This window comes from Eufriesea mexicana, unplaced genomic scaffold (assembly GCF_001483705.2).
Source record: "Eufriesea mexicana isolate 0111107269 unplaced genomic scaffold, ASM148370v2 scaffold7569, whole genome shotgun sequence".
Lineage (NCBI taxonomy): Eukaryota > Metazoa > Arthropoda > Insecta > Hymenoptera > Apidae > Eufriesea > Eufriesea mexicana.
This window is the reverse complement of record NW_016915373.1, coordinates 432477-456572: the sequence shown is the minus strand read 5'-3', so window position 1 is coordinate 456572 and position 24096 is coordinate 432477. Positions and strand designations below refer to the sequence as shown.

Below are 24096 nucleotides of genomic sequence, written 5' to 3'. Positions count from 1 at the left end.
TAAAAAACTATCTTGCGTCTATTAACGAAAAATAAATAAATCGCTTGACTCAACAAAAATTAAGCAATTCTCTATGATCTTATAATACAGTACGAACTCCACATCTCTAGTCAAATTGATTAAATGAGAAAAACATCGGTACCATTTCTTTTTCTCAAAAGAAGAAGGTTGTGATTATAGTTGCACAATGAGATAAAGTCAGATGAAACAATATTTACAACCGTGAAGAGAATTCTACAATATGTCAATAAGATTTTTTCACATCTCTATCTGATAACGAACAAAACATTATTTCACAATTAATGTAACTCAATGGGTAAAAAAGAGAACTATTACCACCGTTATCTCTTGTTTCAAATACCATTTCCTCCAGCTTTTCAAAGAAACGGTATATTCACCGAAATGTATATAAACGTTCCAAAACGTCCGTTATAAAGATTTTAACGGCTAAAGCCAGGACGGTCGATGATGATGAGGCGGAGATTGAAGTGCATACAGGGAATGAATGTACTGCTGATAAGCGGTCGGGTCCATTGTTAAATTTGGGCCGTGTGGCGTGACATAAGCCGGCACTGGAGGTCCATAAGCTGCTGATCTTTGAGCAGAATGGAGGAAAGGATGAGGAGGATAGTTCCTCGGAGGTTGATTATTAAGCTTGTTACAGGCTTGTTGTGTAGCGTCCGTGACCGGTGGAACTTGTTGTTGTTGTTGTTGCTGCTGCTGTCTGAGCGCCATACTATAATAGCTATTTGGATTTCGAAATTCGTCCAAAAAGGCAAATGCTGCCGCAGCAGCAGTTGCGTCTTTATCATAGAAAGGAGAACTAGTCGTGGTGCTAGTTGAAGCAGCAAAGTTGAAGGCACTCCCAGCTGGTGAGACCATACTGGTATTCTTCAGACCGATCGAATCCGGAGACGTTCCCGTGTATTGTGGGAAACCAGGTATGCCTGTACCAGATTGTGGTTCTGTGCTAACTGTTGATGAAACGCTCGCCACGTTTTGTTGCTCCTGTTGTTGCTGTTTACTCTTTCTGCTCTTCTTTGTTTTTACAGGCGTGGACGTTGAACTAGTAGACACCTCCCCCCCTCTACGAGATGACATCGACAGGATACCTTGTGTATTCTTCGCGGCTGCTGTCTGTAAACTTTGAAGTAAATTCAAATCTAGTTCCGCGGCACCAGGAGCTGGACTACGTGCGTACGTCAAATGCTCCGGTTTCGTTGGTGGTGGTCGGGGGATGGTCAACAATTGTTGCTCCTTACCCGTACGACCTACTAAACCTAGACCTAGACGAGCATACGCTGGATTTGTTGTCACGGAGTCAGCCAAGTTTCCAACGAATGCAGTATCGAATTGACTAGCTGAAACTGCTTCCGGTTGAGGTAACGCCATTATAGGATCGAAACCAAATTGCTCTTGGCCCGTTCTTGCCGTAGTTTCCTGTGTCAAACTACGAGACGCCTCTGTCGATGATTCATTGTAAATCCGTTTCTTTACCGGAGGCAAATTACTGGTTGAACTATTTGTTGTTCCGCTATTAGTTGCAGCCTTTGTACTGGCATCAAAATAATGCGGACTGGGATATACAGGTCTGGAATTTGGCATCGGATAACCGGATGATTGGAAACCACTAGGATAAAGAGATTCATGTGCTGTTAAATTTTGCTGGAATGCTAAGATTTGAGATTGATCTTGTGTAGAGAGTTGCTCACTAGTACTAGAAGCTTTACCAAGAAATGCTCGTTGCTGAGTGTACTTCTGAGCGTTTAGAGAATTGCTGAGATCGGTAAAGCTAGGACGCTCTTGAGATGATTGCTGTTGTTGCTGCGATTGTTCCTGACCGCCGTGTCTCGAGACTGATCTCTGAAGATCGATGTTATAATTATTCCCAAATGTTGATGAATATTGATTCGGTGATTGATAGATTTGATGATTCGTATTTAGATTCAACGAAGTTGCCTCCGATGGTACAGTAAAATTCCTCTGTTGTTCTGCACTCGGAGGTTTCTCTGTGTTACTAGGTTTCAAATAATCTGTCCGATGTTCTGCGTCATTTATCGTTGATGATGCCGGAGACTGAATATAAGAATGGTTTTGCTTGTACGCGTGGGAATAATTCGAAGGTGTTGACGCAACCTGTGGATATTCTTCTGTGTTTTTCGACTGTGGTTGTGGCTGTAGATTGTAGTTTGTACTTTGTTGCGGAGACGGTTGTGAGTAACTCGAAGGCTGCTGCGAAGACTGTGACGTCTGTGATGAGCACACGGATTTCTGTTGAGGTGACGGTTGAGAATAGGTGCGGTTTTGCTGAGGCGATGGTGCAGGCTGAGAATAACTGTGGGATTGTTGAGAAGATGGTGAAGGCTGGGAATAGGTACGAGATTGTTGTGGTGACGGAGATGGCTGCGAATAATTACGAGACTGTTGAGGCGATGGTGAAGGTTGAGAGTAATTACCTGGTGGCGCTTGCTGGGGAGACATTTGCGAATAGTTTTGTGGAGTTTGAGGTGAGTGTATCGAATGTGAGTAATTGGCAGGTTGTTGGGGAGAAGGTTGAGAATACTTAACAGGTTGCTGTGGTGATGACTGAGAATATGATACATTTTGTGGAGAAGGTTGCGAATATGAAGGTGGTGCTTGTGGAGAATGTTGAGGAAATGATTGAATTTGTTGAGGTGATGGTTGAGAATAATTTCGTGGTTGCGGCGATGACTGGGAATAGCCTGCTGTAAGAGGTTGAGGTGAAGATTGTGCATAAGTGGCAGAGTGGGTCTGGGGAGAAGGATGTGAAAAATTTGATGGTTGAGATTGTTGAGGATACACCGGAGGTGGCTGTGGTGATGGTTGAGAATAATTGGAAGGTGGTTGAGGTGATGGTTGAGAATAATTGGAAGGTGGTTGAGGTGATGGTTGAGAATAATTAGAAGGTGGTTGAGGTGATGGTTGAGAATAATTAGAAGGTGGTTGAGGCGATGGTTGAGAATAATTGGAAGGTGGTTGTGGTGATGGTTGAGAATAATTAGAAGGTGGTTGAGGTGATGGTTGAGAATAATTAGAAGGTGGTTGAGGTGATGGTTGAGAATAATTTGATGGCGGTTGAGGAGATAACTGGGAATATCCAGACGACTGTTGTGGTGATTGTGCATATGGAGAATGTTGCTGTTGTGGAGACGGTTGAGAATAAGTCGGCGGTGCTTGAGGAGAGGCCTGAGAAAAAGGTGAATGTGGCTGCTGAGGTGAAGATTGTGAATAATTAGTAGCTTGGGGAGATGGCTGGGAATAATTGGCAGCGTTTTGTTGCGGAGAAAGTTGTGAATATTTTGGAGTTGGAGGTTGTTGAGGAGATGGTTGCGAGTAATTCGTTGATGGTGGCTGGGGCGAAGGTTGAGGGTATACCTGTTGTATGGATTGCGGTGAATGCTGTGAATAAACCGGGGATTGACTCTGATTAGAAGGTTGCAATTGTTGATTGTATGATTCATTTTGTGTTGAATTTTGAGAAAAATTTGTCTGTGGCGATTGTTGGGGAAATGTAGGTGACAATTGATGATACATCTCCCCAGAATTTTCCTGCGGTGATTTTTGAAATGTTTGATGTGTTTGTGAGGTCGTTATTTGAGAATAAAGAGGCGCCTGTTCATATGATGATGATGGATAAGCTGGAGACAAAGGATGATTTTGTGGTGATGGAGTGGGAGGTAATTGAGCACTGTATCTTGGAGGCGTCGCATAATATGGACTATTGTAAGGGCTACTTCCCGTCGATAAAGCATCCTGATAAAACCCAGCTCCTCTAATTTGTGGTTCAACTGAGGCCATTATAGGTTGTCCTTGTGGAGATCGACCCGAGCGCCCAGGTGGTGATTCTTGAGAGAAACTCGAAACAGATTCACTTACACTACTACCACCAGTACTCATTCTTCTTTGTCTACCACAAAACACTTCCTGCAATTCACCATCCTTTTTAGTTGTACCATCCTCCGATTCTTCATCTTTCTTTTTCGACTTTGGCGCTCCAAACGCTTTGAACCAAGCACTTAAATTTGGTGTCACAGTTTTAGGCTTCTGAGTATCCTTTGTGCTACACTGATTATCTTTAGATTCTTCTACAATCGCAGGTATTTGTGTCGTTGTTACCTCGGATGTTTTTTCTTCTTTAAGACTAGAAATCGGGATTGCAGGAAGAGTGTTGTGGTCTTCCTCTTCATCATCATTCGAAAAATTAGGATTGGGCGAGGAAACTAAACTTTTACAAATTAACTGTATGGAATCTACATTTTTCAAAACAGTTCCTAAACTAAGTTTTGGTTCTTCGTCCGTATTTTTGTTCGTTTGATCATTGTCACTGGTCAGTTGCACCATCGTCTCAGTGGTATTAATATTAGATAAATTCAATGGTTTCTTTAGAAGCAAATTTCCCTTACTTTTTCCAGGTTGTAAACGATCTATTGTACGTTGAATCTTTTTTGGTCTGCTAGGTCCATGAGGACCAAAAATTTTAATAGAACTTGGTCGTTTCCTTGGTGCTTCTACTTTTAAGCTTGAACGGCCAGATTCAACGGATGAAGAATGAAATATTGGCGAATCACTTCCTGAAGAAAATTCAGAGAGTCTTGGTGCGTCATCTAACCATTTATTGATGTCCTATTCGGGAATAAAAAAAATAAAGTGCAATTATATGTAAAATATTGTTATGTCTATCTATATTATGTAAATGTGAAACATAAAGCATTCTTACATGTAGTGTTTGCTCTGTTGCTTGATTTAGTGCTTGTATAGAACTTTCTTCTTTTCCAAATCCTTTGGTATGCTTCGACTGGGATACTTTTATTTTTTTAGTCTCAATAACTTCTTGATCTTCAGTTCTGTCAGAATCTTCCGTGGTAGGAACTTTTTCTTCTTTTATTCCTTTTTTTAACTTTGGTCGTTTTGCGTTAGCTTTATCGCTGTCATGAAAGGTACTACCATTTGAAGGCACTTTTTTTGAATACATATTATGAAGGTCGCTCTTTCTTGTTTTCTTTTGTTTGTCTTTCTCATTTTTTAATTTCTCGTCTCGTCGCCTCTCGCTTATTTTATCCTTTAAACCATCCAATGATTCTATATCTTTATCATCTATAAATGCAGGAATTTTCTTAGACGTATGCGTTTCCTTCGAATCTATATCACTTTCTAGATTTAAATCTTTGGAATCTATTTCACTTGATATTTCTCCGTTTTTAAGTTCATCGATTTTCTGTTTTGATTTTTTCTCTTTATCCTTAGCACGGCCTTTCTCAGACTTCTCGTCAGATTTTATTATTTTCAACCCAACCTTTTCCTTTTTCCGATTTTTTTTAACTTTAATATGCTGAATCTTTTCTTTGTTCTCTACTACTGTCTCGGCTTCGTGAGATTCAATTTTCTTCACTTTATTCTTCTTTGCATTATCTGTAAATATTTCGGTTTCCTCAAGTTCCTTCTTTTCAATTTTCCTTTTACTTTTTGCGACGACTAGGGGTTCGTAATCTTCCTCGAAGTCCTCTTTTCTCTTCTTATTTTCTTTCGATTCTTTTATCGGCCGCACATTTTCCATCTCCTTTTTCTGTTGATGACGTTCCTTATTAATCTTTTTATCTATCTTCTTAAACTCTTCTGATTCTTTGGATGTCAGCTTTTTGGTTTTTAATAATAAATTATTCCCATCAACATGTTTTCTTCTTTTCGATGTTATAATACTCGATTCAGACATTGCATCTTCACTCTCTTGCTCTTCCTGTTCTTCTTCATTTGCAGATTCTTCATCTTTTACTCTTTTACTTTTTTTCTTACCCCTCTTTCTCTTCGGTAGTTTATAATTTTTTCCACGTTTTTCTTCTTCATCGTTCTTATCATTTGTTTTAGATTTTCCTTTACTTTCAGATTTATATGATTTAGATTTTTTCGGACGTTTTCTATTTTGATGAGGCGATGAAATGCGAGGACATGATGGAGATGCAGGTGTAGCAAGAAATGATTTTGGTGATGAAGGATCCTCATCGCTAGATGTTTCTGATTCCAAATAACGATTTACTGCTTTATTAAAGGCTTCTTTAAGATTAAATGCCATTTCCGTGTATTCTATAATAAGAAAACAGATATTTAGATTTGAAAATAATTATTTCCATTATACAACGTATCTCATTAAAATTAAAAAGTAACACTAACCATTATCAGAACCATTATATTGTCTACAGTTATCTACTATGAGTCGAAAATCACGTTTGAATTCACTTAAATTTTTATATAAGCCATTTTCAAGCTTTTCTTCCATTGTACTAAGATCCATGGGTTTTCGAACGACGCTATAATATCTGTGTGAAGCAACAATAATACTATTCGCAATTTAAAAACATTTAAATATATATGTAGAGTTATAATATCATACCTTGGGGCATATTCTTCATCCACAGGGTCAATGAATGGCCAGGCATCCACATGGTCTTTAAGACTTTCAAGAACTTTATGCATTCCAACACGACGTTCTTCTTCTTCAATTCCAAAGGAGTAACCATATTTATATCCATAATTTGAAGATACATAATGTCCATCGCTATTACTTCCAATGCCTTTCTTTTTTTCTAACCCTTCCACTTCATCCCTAGTATGAATTACAATCTGTCCAACAGCTGAAGCCAACGAATTATTAGTTTGCCGTCCTTTCTTTTGAACTGGCGGTGAAGGCAAGGGTGGAGGTGTTTCCTCTTTAACATAAACATTCTTTGAATTCTGAGTCCCCTTTTTACTCCCTTTATTTGTTTTAGTTTTAATCTTCGATCTAACCATGACTGTTTCCATCTGTGTCGTGGGTTCGTGACTTCGAAGTACACGCGAACTATTACGTTGTAACAATTTGCGTCTTTGTTGTTTCTCTTTTAAATCAAAAAGTTTTGGTATTTCGGGCATAAAGTCCTCGGATAGAGTACGGTAAAGTTTACGTTCGGTATCGTACTCCTAAGTATTATAATAACATCGTTAGCAGTCTCTAAGGAATAAAATAATTAACTCGTTTAATAGGACAATTACCGAATCACGAAATTTTTCAACTAGACGACTCCAATCCTGCTGAGTAAAGCAGACAACCTGCCAAACACTTTCTTTTCGTTCCCCGTGTATTAAACTGTCTTCCTTCTTCTCCTCCTCTTCCTCTTCCTCCTTCGCCACTCTGTTTCGTCGTCTTTTACGCTTTTTATCCCTAGGTTTACTTTTCTGTTTGCGTGAGATGCTGTTAGAAGTATCAATATAGTCCTCCCTATATAATCGAGTGCCGTAAAAGTACCAATAGGCAGAATTCTTACGATCATGTCCTAAAGGTTCGACTCGCAGACTATCCGAGTCCAAATTATTTAACGATTGCTCCTAAAAATTATAAATGGAAATATTAATTTTTTTTATCAATTTTTACACATTAAATTTCTTTTTAAACGTTTTCTTAAATACATACCACGTCTTCGGCGTCAAGCCTGAAGTCACAGAGAGCACGTAGAATTTCTACTTTTTGACGAAGTGGTAATAATTCAAAATCTACATCTGTGTTAAAAGGATTCTCACATTTATATTCCTACAAAGGAAATAAAGAATTAATTATTTTCAATAATACCTAAAGATATGTGTATATGAAATATATGAAAATAATTAATTTACCTGACATTTCTTTCGAAAAAGTCTACGAAGAAACATCTGATAGTTAAAGGTAGAGATGTCATTGCGAGTATCATTTGGTAAACAACCTTCAAGTAACCTGACTATTAACTCCTGTACTAAACGTCCCTCAGTTCCACCATCCGTTAATAAAGCTTCTTCTAAGTCCTAAAATAATGTATAATTAATGTGTGTAAATAATTCAAAAAGAAATTGGTGCATTTATGACGAAAGAATGCAAAAGCCTTTAGTAACATAAAGCTGAAGCATGGTCTATTTAATTTCCTGGAAGCTGAAGCAATACTAACAAGTTTCATATACAATGCCTACTCATACGAGTCAGCATTTAGGTAGGTACCTCAATATCAAAGTCCAGAAGATTGAAGGCAGCCCTAAATAATGAGCAGAAGTGTGCTATACTTGGCACCTCCCACCACGATTGAATGTCTAAAAAAATAAAGGAACAATTGAGAGTTCCTTCATATTATGTTTCTTTGATCTCTGGAAAGCTTCTTTTTTCATTTTCCTTCCATCTTTCTTCTTTTTTTCTTTCTTTATTTTTTATGCTCAGGGTATTTCAACAATCCAAAAACTTTACTGATAAAACTAAATGTATACATATGAACATTAATATGACTATGTAATTAAATCTACTCATATGTATGTATTGCGTGTGCGCGCGCGAGCGCACAAAATATTTTTCAAACATTACTATGTAATAGAATTTATTATTTTATACATATTTTACTTACTTTAAAATATTAACAATATATATTTTATTACAAATTTCTTTATTTTATTATAAATTACGTTTTCACAAAACATCAATTTCCATTTTATATCATTTATATTGTTATTTTTAAATTATATAAATATTTTATCGATAATTTCATTATTGAAGTTTTCTTTTTTGATATTTGTTATTAAATATTTAAAAAAATTTATTTGTTAGTGACAATAAAATAACCAATAAGAAAATATGACATTGAACTAATGTTTTAAATTAATAAGTACATTCAATTTTTATTTTTAAGAGTAACTTATGACATATGCATAACACAATATACAACAATATTTTCATAAACAATTACAAATGATGTATTCAGTAAATTTTAAATAACGTTATTTTTTTTAACAATAGCAATTACTAGTTTCTACTTTCTGTTTGACTCAAAAATTTCGTTAATTTGCTACAAAATAACAAAGCTACCACCAACTGATTGTTCATAAAAAGAGCTATATTTCAAGGAAAAAGAAAGTTTTGTAAAGCTTTCCAAAGTATGATAGAGCAAAACGCTTTCAACAATAATACTAATCACAAATACAAATATAAATGCGACGGTGCAATGATACCCTATGTAGAATGTAACACAATAGGGAAAAAAACAATGAAAATGATTCTGTTGCTAAACTTGGGGTCATTGACAAGGGCTCTCAATTGTAAGAATCGATCTTCCTAGTGGTACGGTATTATAATTAAGGAAAGTAAAAAAATCTATAAGATATGTAATCATATTTCTTTTCCTTCATGGCAAAAGGAGATGAAAGCTCACCTAGGATTCCGATGAAAGTGGGAAACATAACCCGTCCTGTGGCGGGCAAACCGGGCGAATCACGTCAGGGCGGATAGAGATTGTTGAAAACACCACGGTGAATCGTGTGCTGTCGTATTCTTGTTTTTAGATGTAATTTCAAAGGATGAAGATAACAAAATCCAGAAGATACGTATGATGATAGCCTAGCAAAACACTTTCGTTCAACAGAACCAATAGCTTTTAAAATACCGGAATGCACATCAGAGGGCTATGACACCCATAGTCTTTATAGAGACAAAAGAGCGGGCAATCGCAATTCCACATAGCTCGTCCCGCCGCTAGCAAACAGATCCAAATAGTGAAGTACATTCGTCCACTGGCAGTTCCCAAGGAACAGCTACCGTCGATTTATTTTGGCACAACACTGTACGGGTTGCCAGCTATGCGCGCGACACTTGCAACCATTCTAATCGAGTAACACTTCAGTCTCAAAACAACCACCAGCTTCTTCACCGATAAACTGCACACTCGTTTGACGCAACCACATCAACGTAAACGACAATCGTCTACCATCTATGAATTTCCGTTCACCGCTAACAACGTTCCTCTAGATTTTAAAATTCGATTTCGTATATGCGTGTATATGTATACGTCGGTGATTCGACAAGGATAGTTTTCTGATACGCACTACGCGAACGAACGGGTGCGGACTGTGCAGTAGCAACTGCAACTGCGGGCGTATGCCAATGAACAAATGTTAGATAGACTGGTAACGTATTTGGCGCGAAACTCATTTAATCCTATTAACACGCATGTACATTCGTCAATATTAAAAATCATTTTCGAATCAAAATATAGTTATAAATTATAATTGATTCGTTGTAAATATGAAATTGTAACAAAAGAATTATATATTTGTTTCAATATTCAGTTTCTTTATATTTACATTCTTTACTATTTGGTTATATTGTTTAGTATATTTTCGTGAATAGTGAATATATATGATAGTACAAACATTTATAATATAAAGCTATATAAACAAGTAGTCCTTTTACAAATATAATATTTACATTTCGTTACATACATGTCATATAATAAATGTAGCAAAATTACTTCTTTTACAGTTGGTACACTTTTCCCGCGTTTACTAGCGCATAGTGACGCACTCTGTTCGTGTCAATATTATAAATGATAATGGAGATTAGATGTTATTAGTAATGAAAAATAGTATTTGTATTATTAATTATTTGGTATTTTATGTAACGAAAAAATATTAAAAGACGGTTCATTATTACGAAGTGTGACTAGGTCTTACTAGTATAAATGATGTCTTCGTTCAATTTTAATGATTTTTCAACTCAGTTGCAAGACATTGCTCAAAATGATGCCGGTATTGGTGTATCTTTTGCGAAGAAATCACTTAAACTTGATACCGAAGAAGATGGTCAGTAATTTCAATCGAAATTATTTATTACTAAACTTAAATAATCTATTATTGAATTCTTAAATACTTTTTATAAGTTTATGCAATGTTGTATGAATATTTTCATGGTTATATAAACTGAACATTTAATTCTCTACTTAGCATCAGAAATAGTCAAAGCAATACGAGCATGCACAAATCTGGAATACTTAGACTTGGAAGGTAACACTTTGGGACCACTTGCTGCTAAAGCTGTGGCTCAAGCATTGGAAGAAAATGGCTCATTAATGAGACGTGCCCTTTGGAAAGATATGTTTACTGGTCGTGTAAAGTCAGAAATACCAAAAGCACTTGAGTATCTTGGTACTGCATTATGTACTGCTGGTACTCGTCTCTTTGAACTTGATTTAAGTGACAATGCTTTTGGCCCAATTGGTATTGAAGGATTAGCTAATTTTTTAACCTCTAGTTCTTGTTATACACTTCGTGTGTTAAGATTAAACAATAATGGTCTTGGAATATCAGGTGGACAAATGTTAGCAAAAGCGTTATTAAATTGTTATGATAATAGTTCTGAAACAGGTAAAATTTATTATTATCTATTCTATTAATGATTAAAGTAAATCAGTAAATTAATATCTACATTTTTTTTCAGGATCATGTCCTTTAGCATTAAAAGTATTTGTTGCTGGAAGAAACAGACTGGAAAATGAAGGTGCAAAGGCATTAGCATCTGTTTTTAAAAAATTAACTACTTTAGAAGAAGTTGCTATGCCTCAGAATGGTATATATCATAAAGGCATAATAGCACTTGCTGATGGATTATCTTTTAATCCTGGATTACGAATTTTAAATCTTAATGATAATACAATTGGGTTAAAAGGAGCTCAAGCAATTGCTAAAGCATTGCCAAATTTCCAAAATTTAGAACAACTTAATCTTGGTGATTGTTTAATCAAAACACAAGGTAGTATAATTCTAGCAGAAGCATTAGCAGTTGAAGGTAGTTACTCATCGCTCACAGAACTTAATTTAAGTTACAATAGTATTGGAACAAAAGGTGTAAATCCCATAGCTCTTGCTGTGGCTGATAAGGAACAACTTGAAATTCTCCAATTAGATGGAAATATTTTTGGTACAGCAGGTCGTGTTATTTTACGCAAGTTGCTTACAGTTTCAAACAAAATTGAGTCATTAAGTACATTAAATGATGATGAAAGCGATGAAGATGATTTTGATGAAGGAAGTGATGAGAAAGAAGATGATGAAAGTGAAAATGAAGATAAAGAAAATACAGATAACAGAAATAGTTATAAATGGCATACTGTTACAAATGGCAATATAACACAGGTAAAAATATCAGTTGCAGAGTTTCTGAAGTCACCAGCAGGAGAAAAGTTGTTATTATTACAAGGTGATGTGCAAGATTTTGTAAATCATGCCAAAGTGAGTAAATAACGTTATATTTTTATTATTAACATTGTTAATATTGTATTACACTTAACATTTCTTGCATTTTAGAATGTATCAAAAAATGATACATCTCCAGAACTAAAATTCATTCAAGAGTTTACAAGAATAATTATGATAGTATCAGCATTTAGTACAAGTGGTTATGCTGATGTGAGAATAAAAGCTCAGAATCTTACAGATGCTTTGTACTCAAAATTATGTACCTTTGCGATAGAAAATGATCAGATTTCTGTTTGGAATAACGCCTTACTAGTCAATTTAGGTTTAATAAAAGTACGTACTTTACAATAATTACTTTATGTGTATTATAAATAGGACATTCTAACATACCTTTATATTTCAGGCTGAAGATAAAAACAGCGGAAAAATTGATTGGAATTTAGAAGGATGTTTTAAAGCATTAGAAATAATTAGTCAAAAAGATTATTTTTTACAAGAAACACGAAATACATTAAAATTCTTTTTGGAAAAGCCAATAAGGGTGAACAAATCAAAAGTTGTAGATTCATTTCAAAATTCAAAAGATTCTCTTAAAGCTGTTTTAGGTCGTATACAAAGTACATAATAATTAATGAATTATTTTGTATGGAATATTGATATATAAGACATATCTGTTTATTTTCAAATGTTTTGCAAATTGCAAAAACACAATTTAATTATAAATTTTTGAAAAATAAAAGTGTTGTATCAACTTCTTTATAAGTTTTTTTTATATATAAGTAATAATGTTATTGTGCATATTACGATCTATTTTGTTATTGAAGATAGAATTTTCCAGAAGACGAGTATCAAAATTGCATTAGACTAGACCTCTGATAATGAATACAAAAATTTTAGTTAGCGGTAATATTTTCATTAATTTGGAATATGAAAAATAGATTGAAATTTGTACAGAATAAATAATAAAATTTTACGTCAAATGCACCAAAAATTAAAATTCTTAGAAGTTCTTATTACTCTAAAAATGAGAATTTTTAATAAAACTTCTAGCAATTGATTATAGCAATTAAATATAATGAAACTTTCATTCTGTTGTGGACAGTGCAGATGCAGGATTCCAACCAGGGTGAAACAAATCTGCTGCTAATAGAGTACAGTGTGATGATGGTTGATCCTTCATATACATTGTTGCCTAAAATAATCCAAATATAAATTAGTAGATATTGATTTCACACATATGTTAAGTATATTTACATACAAGGAATAGAGTGAGTTGGAATTTTGTTTTAGAATCACAGTCTTGTCCAAGAGTAGAGGGATAGTGTACAATACCACCACTGTTTTTTATATCTGCCGCAATAAGTTCTAAACACTGTTTTTCATCAACCTTTACTTTCTCGATTATCGATTCTATAGAAAATATTAAAATACATTATTGCATTGTATACCCAAAAATGAACTTATAATATGTTTGTAATATTTTCTTACTTCGAGCAGATATATCTGTAGACAAAAATCTCACTAAAAGTACAGCACACTCTAAAGATTTCAAAAGAAGATGTGGATAACGTCGCATGAAAAGTTTTGAAAGCAACATGTTACCTCGATTTCCTGATAAAGTATTATCACTAGGCGTACATACCACTTCATCTTTTGTTCTTCGTATAAGCAATATTGTGCCATCATATCTTCAAAAATAATAAAAAATTATATATTTTTGTGTGCGTGCGTGCGTGTGTATAGAGATTATAGCAACATATAATACCTATTTAATTGCTCAGCAATATTTAAATTGAAATAGTTCCTAATAATATTTCGTACCAAACCTTCTAACAATGAGGACATTGTCATAATTGCTAATGGAAGTATATCGTCGAATGTAGCATCCAGTATCTATAACATGTATTAATATAACTCTTTTTATAGAATTATTTTTATTAAAATATTTTATGTAAATTTATTTGTATTATATTAATGTATAAAATATATGTTGTTCTTACCAAACTTTGAATAGAAGGATAATTCATAGCAGCCCATGTTGCAGTATATCCACCAATACTCCAACCATAAAGAATTATTTGTTCCTCGGGAAATTTTAAATGATCGATTGCAAATCGCATTACGCAATCGATAGCATTTTCTTCTTGGAGAGGATACGGCGCGCCCTTTGTAGTCATTTTCATGTCTTACTGTTATCATTTTATGATCATAGTTTGACTGAAGAAGAAATCTTGCCATTACTTCAATTACATTTAATTTACATACATGACTGATATTAAGTGTAACATTGTCAAAATTCCATCTTTGCAGTTTTAAGTGAAATATGATAAAGTAACAGCAATTCTTCTCATCAAAATATTGATACCAATAGATTTTGGAATGATCTAAAATAATACTTACAGTACTACTACCAAAGCCTGGGTGATTCCAACCTAATATAGAATATCCTTTACTCAAAGGAGTTGATATAATACCAGTCTCATAAAATCCACAATTTCCTTCACATGTGATAACTAATATATTGCCTTTTGTTGTTCTACAAAATTAATGTATATATATATAAATAATATATCATAAAATAATACTTTTAGAAAGAAACGTTATTACTGTTTACATTACTTGTTACGTCGATTAATAAATATGGCATCAATTTCATTATCATCTGCAGTCAATAACTTGTACCTTTCTCCACCATGTTTTATTAAATGCATTCTTCCTTTCAATAGTGTAGATCCTATATTAATAATATGTTAAAAATAATGTTACTAATAATATATGTAAATAAATAAAAAATTAATATACTGTATATAATAATGATCTATTTGACTTACGAAATGCCCAGTTAAGAATTGATATACTTCCTGGATATATTAACTTAATAGCAAAAGTATGAGCTACAACATATGATATAAATTTACAAGGCAATGTAAATATAAATTCTTTACCAGTTTGCCTTTTTGTGCGGCCATTAGAAGCTGCAATTTTTTCTAAAGTCAACTTTTCACTAAGTGTATCCCTATAAATGTAAATTCAAAGAAGTATTGAAACTTAATGTGATTTTAATAAATAAGAAAAATATACCTTTTAATTTTATAATCTACAGGTCTTGCCCAAAACTCAAACTCATATTTATCAAGTTCCTGCTTTGTTTTTGCATTATAATGTGTATTTGCTTCATTAAGTATTTTTAAGAATTTTAAATATATTGGATTGGTGGCTCTAGAATAACCTCGAGCAGCTAATGATGTAATGAAAATTGCACTAGCACCAGTTGCTAATTTACTCAAAGAAGAAATACTCTCAGTTATAGAATGTTGATGGAAAAACATAACCACAAATGGGATTACATATAAAGTGATTGACCAAATTGCTGCAAACTAAAATAAATTTATCAAAATATTTATTTTATTAACATCTATTACTTAAATAATCTTACAATAAATTATGTAATTAATAATATTAATCTTTAATATTGCAAATAACATTCTTAATAAAATAAGGTTAGTTTTTATTAACAAAAATAATTATAACATATTTTTTTATAATTAACTACTTACCCAAATTACGATTTGATCACCCCATCGTTCTAAACTGTTAGGCTCGTATGATTTCTGAAATAAATGAATATAGACATAACCTAAAATATATTGGTCTAATAAGTTTTACATAATTATTAATACATACATCTACCAGATGACCAATACATGTTATTTCATAAACTTTAAAAAGTCGAGGACCAAAATTACATTTCCAAAGTGTCTGTATGAAAGACATTTCTCATTTGTTTTAAATACTTGAAACAAATCTATGTCCCGAGTTACCAGTAAAATACGAAACACAGTACTTAGCAAATCATGCACATGATGTAAGAAAACAAATTGCTATAATAAATTATGTATTTACTAACTATATGTAATATATACCTAAAAAAATTCCGCTTATTATAAATTTATACTACCTTTTCCTTTAATGATAATTTTATATGAATTCAAAATCAAATATTATAAAGTTTATAAGAATAATTTCTAGGTAAAATTAATTTTATAAAAATATATTCTTGTTTAATATTTGTCCAATAATTTATTATTATATCTTTATTACAATTAAGAATAGTAATTATAAATTTTGATAAAATGAGGAATTAATTTGTTATTAAAAGGTTTTATGTACTTTCTTGTATATTCGTTTTTAGTGAATAAATTTGTAACTTATTTCTATTAAATAAGAATGAAAATCAATAAAACAAGAAACATTCGTGTAATTACTCGTGTGAAATTATTACATTTTTACATAAAATATGTATAGTTATTTAAACACCGCGGTTATTTGATTTATGCGCATTTCATAATTATAGACAATCAATTATGTTTACATATAATACATAATATTACATGAAAAACAAAACAATATATTACAAAAAATTAATATTTAACAAACTTTGAGTAAATGCTTGCAGTTACATAAAAAAATTAAGTGGTGTACTCCAAAAATGTACTTAAAATAGTCTGCGAAAAATTGGACAATTTGGATAAGAGTCGATTCTGGGACCGTCCATTAAATTGTGCTTTTTGGAACGTATAGAGAAGTTACTGGAAGATTCGGAACAAGTACGATAGTGGACAGTAGTTACTACATATTACGTGCGAGATTGATAATACAATTTTCAATTTCCATCGGCTTGGTGTATCCAATTTTGTTCAATATGTCAGACTGGGACACTGCTCCTATTACTTTACGAAAACGTCCCCCAAAAGCTTCAGTACTTAAATCGGAACAAGTAACTTTTACGATAAATATTTTAATTTATTTTGTCTAAGATGATTTCTTCATCCAATGTTGTGTAATTGTGTTTATTTACAGGCAGTGAATGCTGCACGTCGTCAAGGATTTGTCATTGAAACACAAGCAAAATGTACGTAAAATTGATTAAATTAATAAGATGTAGGTTACTAATTCCTTAATCTTGGTTTCTTGATTTCTGTTAATTGAAAATATATTTATGTGTTAAAATATTATGAGGATAACATGAAAATAATATCATGATGTAATTCAAGACATTACGAATTTAGTTAATTGCTTGTTTATTTTTTAACAAAATTCTTAAATTGATAAATATGTTTTCTTAAAATTATAAACATATATTATATTTTTTTAGGGGGTGGAGGAACAAATAAGCAACATATTGCAACTAAAAATACAGCTAAATTAGACAGAGAAACAGAAGAATTAAAACATGACAAAATTCCGCTTGATCTTGGCAAATTAATTCAACAAGGAAGACAAAGCAAAGGATTATCTCAAAAGGACCTAGCAACAGTATGTTATTATTTTCATGTACAATATAAACATTTATATGTATATAATATACATTTATTTTTTTTTGTGTGTAGAAAGTAAATGAAAAAGCACAAGTCATTAATGACTATGAAGCAGGTCGTGGAATTCCAAATCAAATGGTTATTGGTAAAATTGAACGAGTGTTAGGAATAAAATTACGTGGTAAAGATCGTGGTAAACCATTATCGATTCCTGGAAATAAAAAGTGAATCTTAAAAATTGTAGGATTGAGAACAACTGTCACTCTCTTTACCTTTGGTTATTTTATTATATACTTTAAAATAAAATATTATTTTATTAAGTATATTATTGTGTATTATAAAGTAGGTTGTTATAGTATGCTTTCATGTATAGGATACAAGAAGCATACTTTTTTAATTTTAAAAAGGCATATGTGTTCAGTTCTCAACTTACAAACATTAATTTATAAATTTGTGTACCATTTTGTTACATTTTTGAAGTACATTTGACTACTATTATTGTGATATGTCTATGAATAATATTTTACAGTTTGGTTAATGTAGGCTAAATAAAATAGTATTAATGCAAATAGAGTAAAAGGTCTATATGTGTATGAATCATTGGTTTGATAGCATTTAAGCATTTATACACACACACACACACACACCACACTCATTTCAATGTATAATATGATACAAATCACAATAGCTGTATATACAAATAAGAAATTATTAAATAAATATTAATTATATTTTTTAGCATTAAGTTTATTTATATAGAAATTTGATAATACATCAATTTCATCCCACTTCATTAATCTTTTCTCAGTTCATAACTTGAATCTTGTATACCATCATTTGTTATCATTTTAATACAAATAGAATCACCAGTGTAAATATCTCTTTCTGCTGCCGATACAAAAACATCTTTTATAATTGCAATAGCTCTTTCTTGGGTTAAAGGAATAGGTTCAACACCTTCTTGATTTTTATATCCAATCTAAACAAGTATATTTTTTTTTAATAGTAAGTTATAATGAATTTTGATATAATTTTGTTGTATAAAATATTTCTTTAATACCTGATTGTCCAAGAGAGGTTGCAAAAGGGCACCAGCAGAACCACCTGCTCTGTATTTTGTTACTTCGCAATGTCCAATTGGATCATAACTAAATACACAGCCTTTACCATCCTCATCTAATCCACCAAGAATATTACTTACATAATAAGGAAAGAATCGCTTATAATATAACATTATTGATAGTGTTTGTGCAATTGCCTGTGTTGTCATTTTTTTCTGATGTTCGTACTCATATATCTACAGATATAACAGTTGTCTTAAATATTGAATCTTAGTGATATAAAAAATGAAACTTCTTTGTTTTAGTATGTAATATATTTTTAAATAGTTTTACCTGCATTCTAGCAGTTAAGAGTTTAGTTAGCATAAGTGTATCACACCAACAACCAGAGCAACCTAAAATAGTTTTAGATGACAAAGGAAATAGTTTTTGTTGTTCACGTGTATAAATAGAAAAGCCTGCACTTAGACGTGTGTCTGCTGCTATTACACAGAAATCATCTCCAGCAAGAGCTATGACACTTCTAAAATTTTAAAACAGTGGACAAATTCGCAACAAATAATAAAGAATATAATTATTAAAAATATTATTTAAATATTAATTAATAATTAAAAATATATTTTTATTTTCATTTAATAATCTTAAAAAGATTTAGGTTATATTGAAAACTTACCCTCCGTTATCAGCGTATGGATTAAAACTTTTCATTTTTGCTGCTTGTGTCTCATAATCAGGTAATGATCTTGATGGATATTCAGTTATAAAAGCCATTTTCTTCAATATTATTTCACTAAACGCGTCTTAAACACTTCTCAGACTGAATGACAATACACTTTACGTAAAGTTGTATGGCAATGGTAAGGCAAAACATTTCTTTTCTCACACAGGCATATGCGTAGTTGTATACGTATGATTGGCTAGTTCATGCATGCTCTACAGTAATTACCAATAGCCATAGATTTACTTTTAAATTTTGTAATTGTACAACAAATCATGGAAATGATTTAGAAATGTTCATTCCAAATGAAATATAAAAAATATAATTTCAAAATATAGTTATTCTATTATTCCATTTAATAAGATAAAAAAATAAACGAGGAATAAATAATTATTAAACATAAATAATAAAATTAACAAGTTAAGTTGAATTGACTCAAATTTTAGATTAAATACTATTTTTATCTTTCGCTTTTTCGTTCTTCCTAAATTAAAAATTCATAACGGAATCATGAGTTTCTATTGGTTATTGCGCCTATTCTAATAACTCGTATGTGGCAAGTTTCAACCTAGCAGCCGAATGTATTATACACGAATGAACTTAACGAATTACTTTATCAGTACTGATAACGTTCGAACTAGTTGGCAGAATTTTATAAGATTAGAAAAAGAAAAAAGAATTTTTTGATAGTATATTGAAATGGCAACTGACAATAACAGACGCGTCGCATTAATTACTGGTATTACTGGACAAGTAAGGTTGACATATTATTTTGTTGACATACGTATTTACTATGTTTTAAGTACTGGTTTTAATCTTTCATACAGATGTGTCAATTTACTGTATTGTAAATTATGTAAATTGTATTATTTCAATATAAATTAAACTATTTTAATATTATATTATTTTGTTTCTTTTAGGATGGTTCCTATTTAGCAGAATTTTTATTAGAAAAAGGATATGATGTACATGGTATAATTAGACGAGCTAGTTCCTTTAATACTACTCGAATTCAGCATCTCTTTGCAGATCCAAAATGTCATCGTCAAGGAAAAATGAAGCTTCATTATGGTGACATGACAGATTCTAGCAGTTTAGTTAAAGTCATTAGTTCTGTGAAACCAACAGAAATTTACAATCTTGCTGCTCAGAGTCATGTTATGGTACATATTAACTTTTACAATATTAAGTTTATGATTATTTTAAAAAATTAATATATTAATATTTATTATGTTCTTAATATATGGGTTAATAATATATCCAGATTCTTTTTTGTAGGTAAGTTTTGAAGTAAGTGAATACACTGCTGAAGTAGATGCAGTAGGAACTGTTAGATTATTAGATGCAATACGTACCTGTGGCCTTGAAACATCTGTAAAATTTTATCATGCATCAACATCTGAACTTTATGGCAGGGTAACTCAAGTACCTCAAAATGAAAAGACATCATTTTATCCCCGTTCACCATATGGTGATTACATTATTTTATAGATATTTTATAAATTATTTATAGTGCTACTTTATATCTGATGTAATTTTATAAATCGTAAATAACACTAAGTTGAATGTATTGAAATTTCAGCTTGTGCAAAGTTGTATAGCTTTTGGATTGTAGTAAACTATAGGGAAGCCTATAACATGTTTGCATGTAATGGTATATTGTTTAATCATGAAAGTCCTCGTAGGGGAGAGAATTTTGTTACAAGGAAAGTGACTAGATCTATAGCAAAAATACAATTAGGTTTACAAGATTTTCTTGAACTTGGAAATTTAGATGCTAAACGGGATTGGGGACATGCAAAAGATTATGTTGAAGTAAGAGACATAAATTTATATTATTAACTGTTCATAATAGTGAAAAGACTAATACAAATATCTATAGGCAATGTGGTTGATGTTGCAACAACCAACTCCAGATGATTATGTTATAGCAACAGGAGAAACACATAGTGTTAGGGAATTTGTAGAAGCAGCATTTCAATATGTAGGACGTACTATTAAATGGGAAGGTGAAGGTGTAAATGAAACAGGGCAGGATGCACAAACAGGACAAGTATTAGTTAGAGTAAATCCTAAATATTTCCGTCCAACAGAAGTAGTAAGTGTTAATTACATATAACAGTAACTATATTACTGTAATATTATGTATAAATGATTAATATTTATTTATATAGGATGTTCTTTTGGGTGATGCTACCAAAGCAAAAAAAGAAATTGGTTGGAAACCTACCATTACATTTGAGGTATTTATAATAGAATCAGTATTTTTTATTCTAATATATAATTACCTGATTCTGTAATAAGAAACATTATTTTAGGGTCTTGTAAAGGATATGATGGATACTGATTTAGAACTCATGAGAAAAAATCCAACTGCTTAAAGTTATTTTTCATCTATAATAGAACTTAATGCATTTTTAAAATATATTCTATATCTCTATTAGATAATGATGTTTAAACAATAGATTTATTATAACATAAGGAAATCTAAATATCATTTTATAATATTATATATTCTTGGGTCAGACGTAGTCAAACTTTTCACTACTTAGGTACAAAAAAAATAGCTTTATTAAATATGTGTATACATTAAATGTAATGATATGTAATATACGTGGATACTAATTGTTATCATTTAACTTTATGAGATATAATCTACATATTTCATACATGTTATTAATGATTGTTACATGTTTATTATTTTTTGTTTTCTATTATCGTTCTATTTTAGAAACACTTACATTGTAGAAATTATATTTTTCTTATTTTATTTAGAAACGATTTTAATTGATGACAAATGGCACAAGATTATTGAAATAATTTTTATATATAACATGTCTTCCTTGTACACGTGTTAATCTATAATTTTGTATATAATGTACCATATTTTAGTCTAATCATTAAATACTTTTAATCTTTGTACGCAATGTTTGATGTATAATTAAAAACATAAACACATTTTTGTAACAAACAGCATTCATTTTATATTATATATAAGTATTTTCAGTAAAATGAGTTATATACCAGTTAATTTAGTGTATTGAAAAAATATAAAGTAACGATTAATTATTTATTTTTATATCAAGATACATAAATCCCCGACATTCAAATGGATGATTTGTTCGTAGATTTTCGTAAGATATTCTCGATTGTAAACATCATCGACTTTACGCAGTGTCCTTGTCCTTCTGTGTATTTCATGTTCTCGTTTCGTGTATTTTCTGCGACGTTTTTTGTTTTAATTGTTTCATATCTCTGTTCGTCTTTTTCTTTATATTTTAAAGTAGACAAGATCTCCGATGAAATCTAAAATAATAAACGATTAACAAAAAAATTTACAAAGAATTTACAAAAAAAAGAAATAAATCTCTTAAAATTACTATAATATTTGGATCAAATAAAAACATTTTTTTTCGTTTTTAGTACAGAAAGTAATGAGATGATACTCACAAAAAAAGAAGGAAAAAATAAAAAGTAAAAGTTGTATAAAATGCTTTGAAGCGTCGACACGGTTTAATTTTCCATACCGAAACTACTGTACGATTTTGTTCCTGTTTATCTTGCGCCAACCCTCGTTGTTTCCTCATTCTTCTTCTCCTGTAATTACCATGTTCAAACATCTCGCTTGCTGAGGGATCTAAAGTCCAGTAACTTCCTTTTCCAGCTTGATCCTCTTCATTATCATTCCCAACCACTTTGTCTCGCGCTATCTTTACAAAACAGTCATTTAAGCTTAAATTATGCCTTATACTATTTTGCCATCCTTGGCGATTTTCTCGGTAGTAAGGAAACCTATCCATAATGAATCTGTAGATACCCGAGAGTGTGAGTCTTTGTTTAGGCGAAGAATTAATAGCCATGGCTATCAAGGCGATGTACGAATATGGTGGTTTTTCATAACGTGGCTGAGGTTTGTACTTAATCAGCGGAATATCCCATGAGAAAGGCACGTTTCTCGAATTCAATATATCCGGGACTAAATTATAATAACTTGGCAAAGGACACATTGTTGGAAACGCTTCTTCTGTGCTCCATAATTCGTAATTTCTACGTAGATCGCAGTTGTAGATCTTCGATACCGAGCAAGGATGGTTTTGATACCTATTCGGCTCCATCGAAAGCTGATCAAAGCATTCGATACTCTAATATCTATGTATTTTATTACGTTCGATATTTCCTTCTTTTGCAAAAAAATATCGAAATTAGATTTCTTATTATTTAAATTATTGAATTTCTATAAATCTATTTGAATTGAAATTCTTCTGATTATATCTTTCCTTTCAGTTTTCTCTCATTTTTTTATACTTCTCACATACCGTCGTTATCAATATTTGTTCTTATCTTCGGTGACATTATCCCGGATATTCAGAGTCAACCTTGTAGCGCAACTACGATTTACACGGTTTTACAAATAAGTCTATATCACGAATAATTTGCTTTTACTGTCTAGTTCACCCGTTTTTAAGGACCAATAACATCGAAGATCCTCGGGTTCTGCTATAATCGGAGCATGCATTCTTTCAGATTCAATGATCACTCGGAACACTTTACACCATTCACAATTATACTCTCGTGAAACATACAACGAGTACCAAGATCAAATCTAAGAAATTTTTAACTAAGTACCTTTGGATTGGAACACCGAATCGTCTTGAACTGATTCGAGCTTGGGTGCGTCGAGGACTGACTGCGATTTGCGGTCGGTTAGACCAATTCTCTAACGAAGGGTGTTTAATTTGACAGAGGAGATACAGAGGATGGACCAGCTCCGCCCATCGTGGCTTCCCAGAGATACGTCGTTTGCGCGTTCCCAACGCAAGGGAGGCGTGGGTTACCTATCCACGACCCGTGGTACATGTTTTATTGCTGTTTACACATATGCTGTCCCAACACCCACGCTGGCAGTAAACGAGCCGATACGTAAACAAAGTTGCGGTAATTATACCGAAACCGTGCCGCTTCTTGGAAT

General features: G+C 32.1%; 7 protein-coding genes across 7 annotated transcripts; 3 read left to right on the top strand and 4 right to left on the bottom strand.

Moving 5' to 3' along the window:
* Positions 1–447: 447 nt before the first annotated feature.
* LOC108552671 (mucin-17) lies at positions 448–9868 on the bottom strand. The gene is made up of 9 exons (XM_017907323.1): positions 9213–9868; positions 8018–8106; positions 7663–7827; positions 7463–7579; positions 7045–7377; positions 6407–6972; positions 6187–6332; positions 4739–6099; positions 448–4644 (listed from the first exon to the last, which is right to left on the bottom strand). Exons 1-9 carry the CDS (start codon positions 9238–9240, stop codon positions 448–450), a joined length of 7002 nt encoding a protein of 2333 aa, XP_017762812.1. The 5' UTR covers positions 9241–9868.
* Positions 9869–10475: 607 nt separating this feature from the next.
* Positions 10476–12655, top strand: RanGAP (Ran GTPase activating protein). Its single transcript, XM_017907310.1, has 5 exons — positions 10476–10638; positions 10780–11199; positions 11273–12063; positions 12139–12363; positions 12434–12655. Exons 1-5 carry the CDS (start codon positions 10518–10520, stop codon positions 12653–12655), a joined length of 1779 nt encoding a protein of 592 aa, XP_017762799.1. The 5' UTR covers positions 10476–10517.
* A 371-nt stretch (positions 12656–13026) lies between these two features.
* Positions 13027–15854, bottom strand: LOC108552649 (protein ABHD16A). The gene is made up of 11 exons (XM_017907297.1): positions 15715–15854; positions 15588–15641; positions 15112–15407; positions 14862–15046; positions 14650–14764; positions 14431–14566; positions 14031–14195; positions 13796–13923; positions 13519–13718; positions 13289–13440; positions 13027–13222 (listed from the first exon to the last, which is right to left on the bottom strand). Exons 1-11 carry the CDS (start codon positions 15802–15804, stop codon positions 13115–13117), a joined length of 1629 nt encoding a protein of 542 aa, XP_017762786.1. The 5' UTR covers positions 15805–15854; the 3' UTR covers positions 13027–13114.
* Positions 15855–16570: 716 nt separating this feature from the next.
* Positions 16571–17576, top strand: mbf1 (multiprotein bridging factor 1). Its single transcript, XM_017907312.1, has 4 exons — positions 16571–16807; positions 16891–16942; positions 17186–17346; positions 17421–17576. The coding sequence occupies exons 1-4, from the start codon at positions 16733–16735 to the stop codon at positions 17574–17576; spliced, it is 444 nt and encodes a 147-aa protein (XP_017762801.1). The 5' UTR covers positions 16571–16732.
* A 562-nt stretch (positions 17577–18138) lies between these two features.
* Prosbeta6 (proteasome beta6 subunit) lies at positions 18139–19319 on the bottom strand. Its single transcript, XM_017907305.1, has 4 exons — positions 19083–19319; positions 18743–18932; positions 18409–18645; positions 18139–18327 (listed from the first exon to the last, which is right to left on the bottom strand). Exons 1-4 carry the CDS (start codon positions 19178–19180, stop codon positions 18142–18144), a joined length of 711 nt encoding a protein of 236 aa, XP_017762794.1. The 5' UTR covers positions 19181–19319; the 3' UTR covers positions 18139–18141.
* A 353-nt stretch (positions 19320–19672) lies between these two features.
* Positions 19673–21521, top strand: Gmd (GDP-mannose 4,6 dehydratase). The gene is made up of 7 exons (XM_017907304.1): positions 19673–19880; positions 20048–20290; positions 20406–20598; positions 20710–20942; positions 21010–21225; positions 21302–21370; positions 21446–21521. Exons 1-7 carry the CDS (start codon positions 19827–19829, stop codon positions 21506–21508), a joined length of 1071 nt encoding a protein of 356 aa, XP_017762793.1. The 5' UTR covers positions 19673–19826; the 3' UTR covers positions 21509–21521.
* Positions 21522–22229: 708 nt separating this feature from the next.
* Positions 22230–23364, bottom strand: LOC108552662 (forkhead box protein C1-A). The gene is made up of 2 exons (XM_017907314.1): positions 22655–23364; positions 22230–22433 (listed from the first exon to the last, which is right to left on the bottom strand). Exons 1-2 carry the CDS (start codon positions 23240–23242, stop codon positions 22233–22235), a joined length of 789 nt encoding a protein of 262 aa, XP_017762803.1. The 5' UTR covers positions 23243–23364; the 3' UTR covers positions 22230–22232.
* Between the last annotated feature and the right edge of the window lie 732 nt (positions 23365–24096).

What these genes read in the sequence shown, in the direction of transcription:
- LOC108552671 (XM_017907323.1), bottom strand. Translation starts at nt 9,240, where the DNA reads ATGTTTCCCACTTTCATCGGAATCCTAG. An exon ending in GGCTTGACGCCGAAGACGTG is followed by an intron (nt 7,378 to 7,462) that starts GTATGTATTTAA and finishes TATAATTTTTAG; the next exon opens with GAGCAATCGTTAAATAATTT. An exon ending in TTGAAAAATTTCGTGATTCG is followed by an intron (nt 6,973 to 7,044) that starts GTAATTGTCCTA and finishes TATAATACTTAG; the next exon opens with GAGTACGATACCGAACGTAA.
- LOC108552649 (XM_017907297.1), bottom strand. Translation starts at nt 15,804, where the DNA reads ATGTCTTTCATACAGACACTTTGGAAATGTAATTTTGGTCCTCGACTT. An exon ending in GTGATCAAATCGTAATTTGG is followed by an intron (nt 15,408 to 15,587) that starts GTAAGTAGTTAA and finishes AATTTATTTTAG; the next exon opens with TTTGCAGCAATTTGGTCAAT. An exon ending in ATTGCTGAGCAATTAAATAG is followed by an intron (nt 13,719 to 13,795) that starts GTATTATATGTT and finishes TTATTTTTGAAG; the next exon opens with ATATGATGGCACAATATTGC.
- LOC108552662 (XM_017907314.1), bottom strand. Translation starts at nt 23,242, where the DNA reads ATGGAGCCGAATAGGTATCAAAACCATCCTTGCTCGGTATCGAAGATC. An exon ending in AAAATCGTACAGTAGTTTCG is followed by an intron (nt 22,434 to 22,654) that starts GTATGGAAAATT and finishes TTATTATTTTAG; the next exon opens with ATTTCATCGGAGATCTTGTC.
- Gmd (XM_017907304.1), top strand. Translation starts at nt 19,827, where the DNA reads ATGGCAACTGACAATAACAGACGCGTCGCATTAATTACTGGTATTACT. An exon ending in CTGCTCAGAGTCATGTTATG is followed by an intron (nt 20,291 to 20,405) that starts GTACATATTAAC and finishes TCTTTTTTGTAG; the next exon opens with GTAAGTTTTGAAGTAAGTGA. An exon ending in AACCTACCATTACATTTGAG is followed by an intron (nt 21,371 to 21,445) that starts GTATTTATAATA and finishes ACATTATTTTAG; the next exon opens with GGTCTTGTAAAGGATATGAT.
- Prosbeta6 (XM_017907305.1), bottom strand. Translation starts at nt 19,180, where the DNA reads ATGGCTTTTATAACTGAATATCCATCAAGATCATTACCTGATTATGAG. An exon ending in TCTTAACTGCTAGAATGCAG is followed by an intron (nt 18,646 to 18,742) that starts GTAAAACTATTT and finishes TTATATCTGTAG; the next exon opens with ATATATGAGTACGAACATCA. An exon ending in AACCTCTCTTGGACAATCAG is followed by an intron (nt 18,328 to 18,408) that starts GTATTAAAGAAA and finishes ATACTTGTTTAG; the next exon opens with ATTGGATATAAAAATCAAGA.
- mbf1 (XM_017907312.1), top strand. Translation starts at nt 16,733, where the DNA reads ATGTCAGACTGGGACACTGCTCCTATTACTTTACGAAAACGTCCCCCA. An exon ending in CATTGAAACACAAGCAAAAT is followed by an intron (nt 16,943 to 17,185) that starts GTACGTAAAATT and finishes ATATTTTTTTAG; the next exon opens with GGGGTGGAGGAACAAATAAG. An exon ending in CTCAAAAGGACCTAGCAACA is followed by an intron (nt 17,347 to 17,420) that starts GTATGTTATTAT and finishes TTTTGTGTGTAG; the next exon opens with AAAGTAAATGAAAAAGCACA.
- RanGAP (XM_017907310.1), top strand. Translation starts at nt 10,518, where the DNA reads ATGATGTCTTCGTTCAATTTTAATGATTTTTCAACTCAGTTGCAAGAC. An exon ending in ATTTTGTAAATCATGCCAAA is followed by an intron (nt 12,064 to 12,138) that starts GTGAGTAAATAA and finishes CTTGCATTTTAG; the next exon opens with AATGTATCAAAAAATGATAC. An exon ending in TCAATTTAGGTTTAATAAAA is followed by an intron (nt 12,364 to 12,433) that starts GTACGTACTTTA and finishes TTTATATTTCAG; the next exon opens with GCTGAAGATAAAAACAGCGG.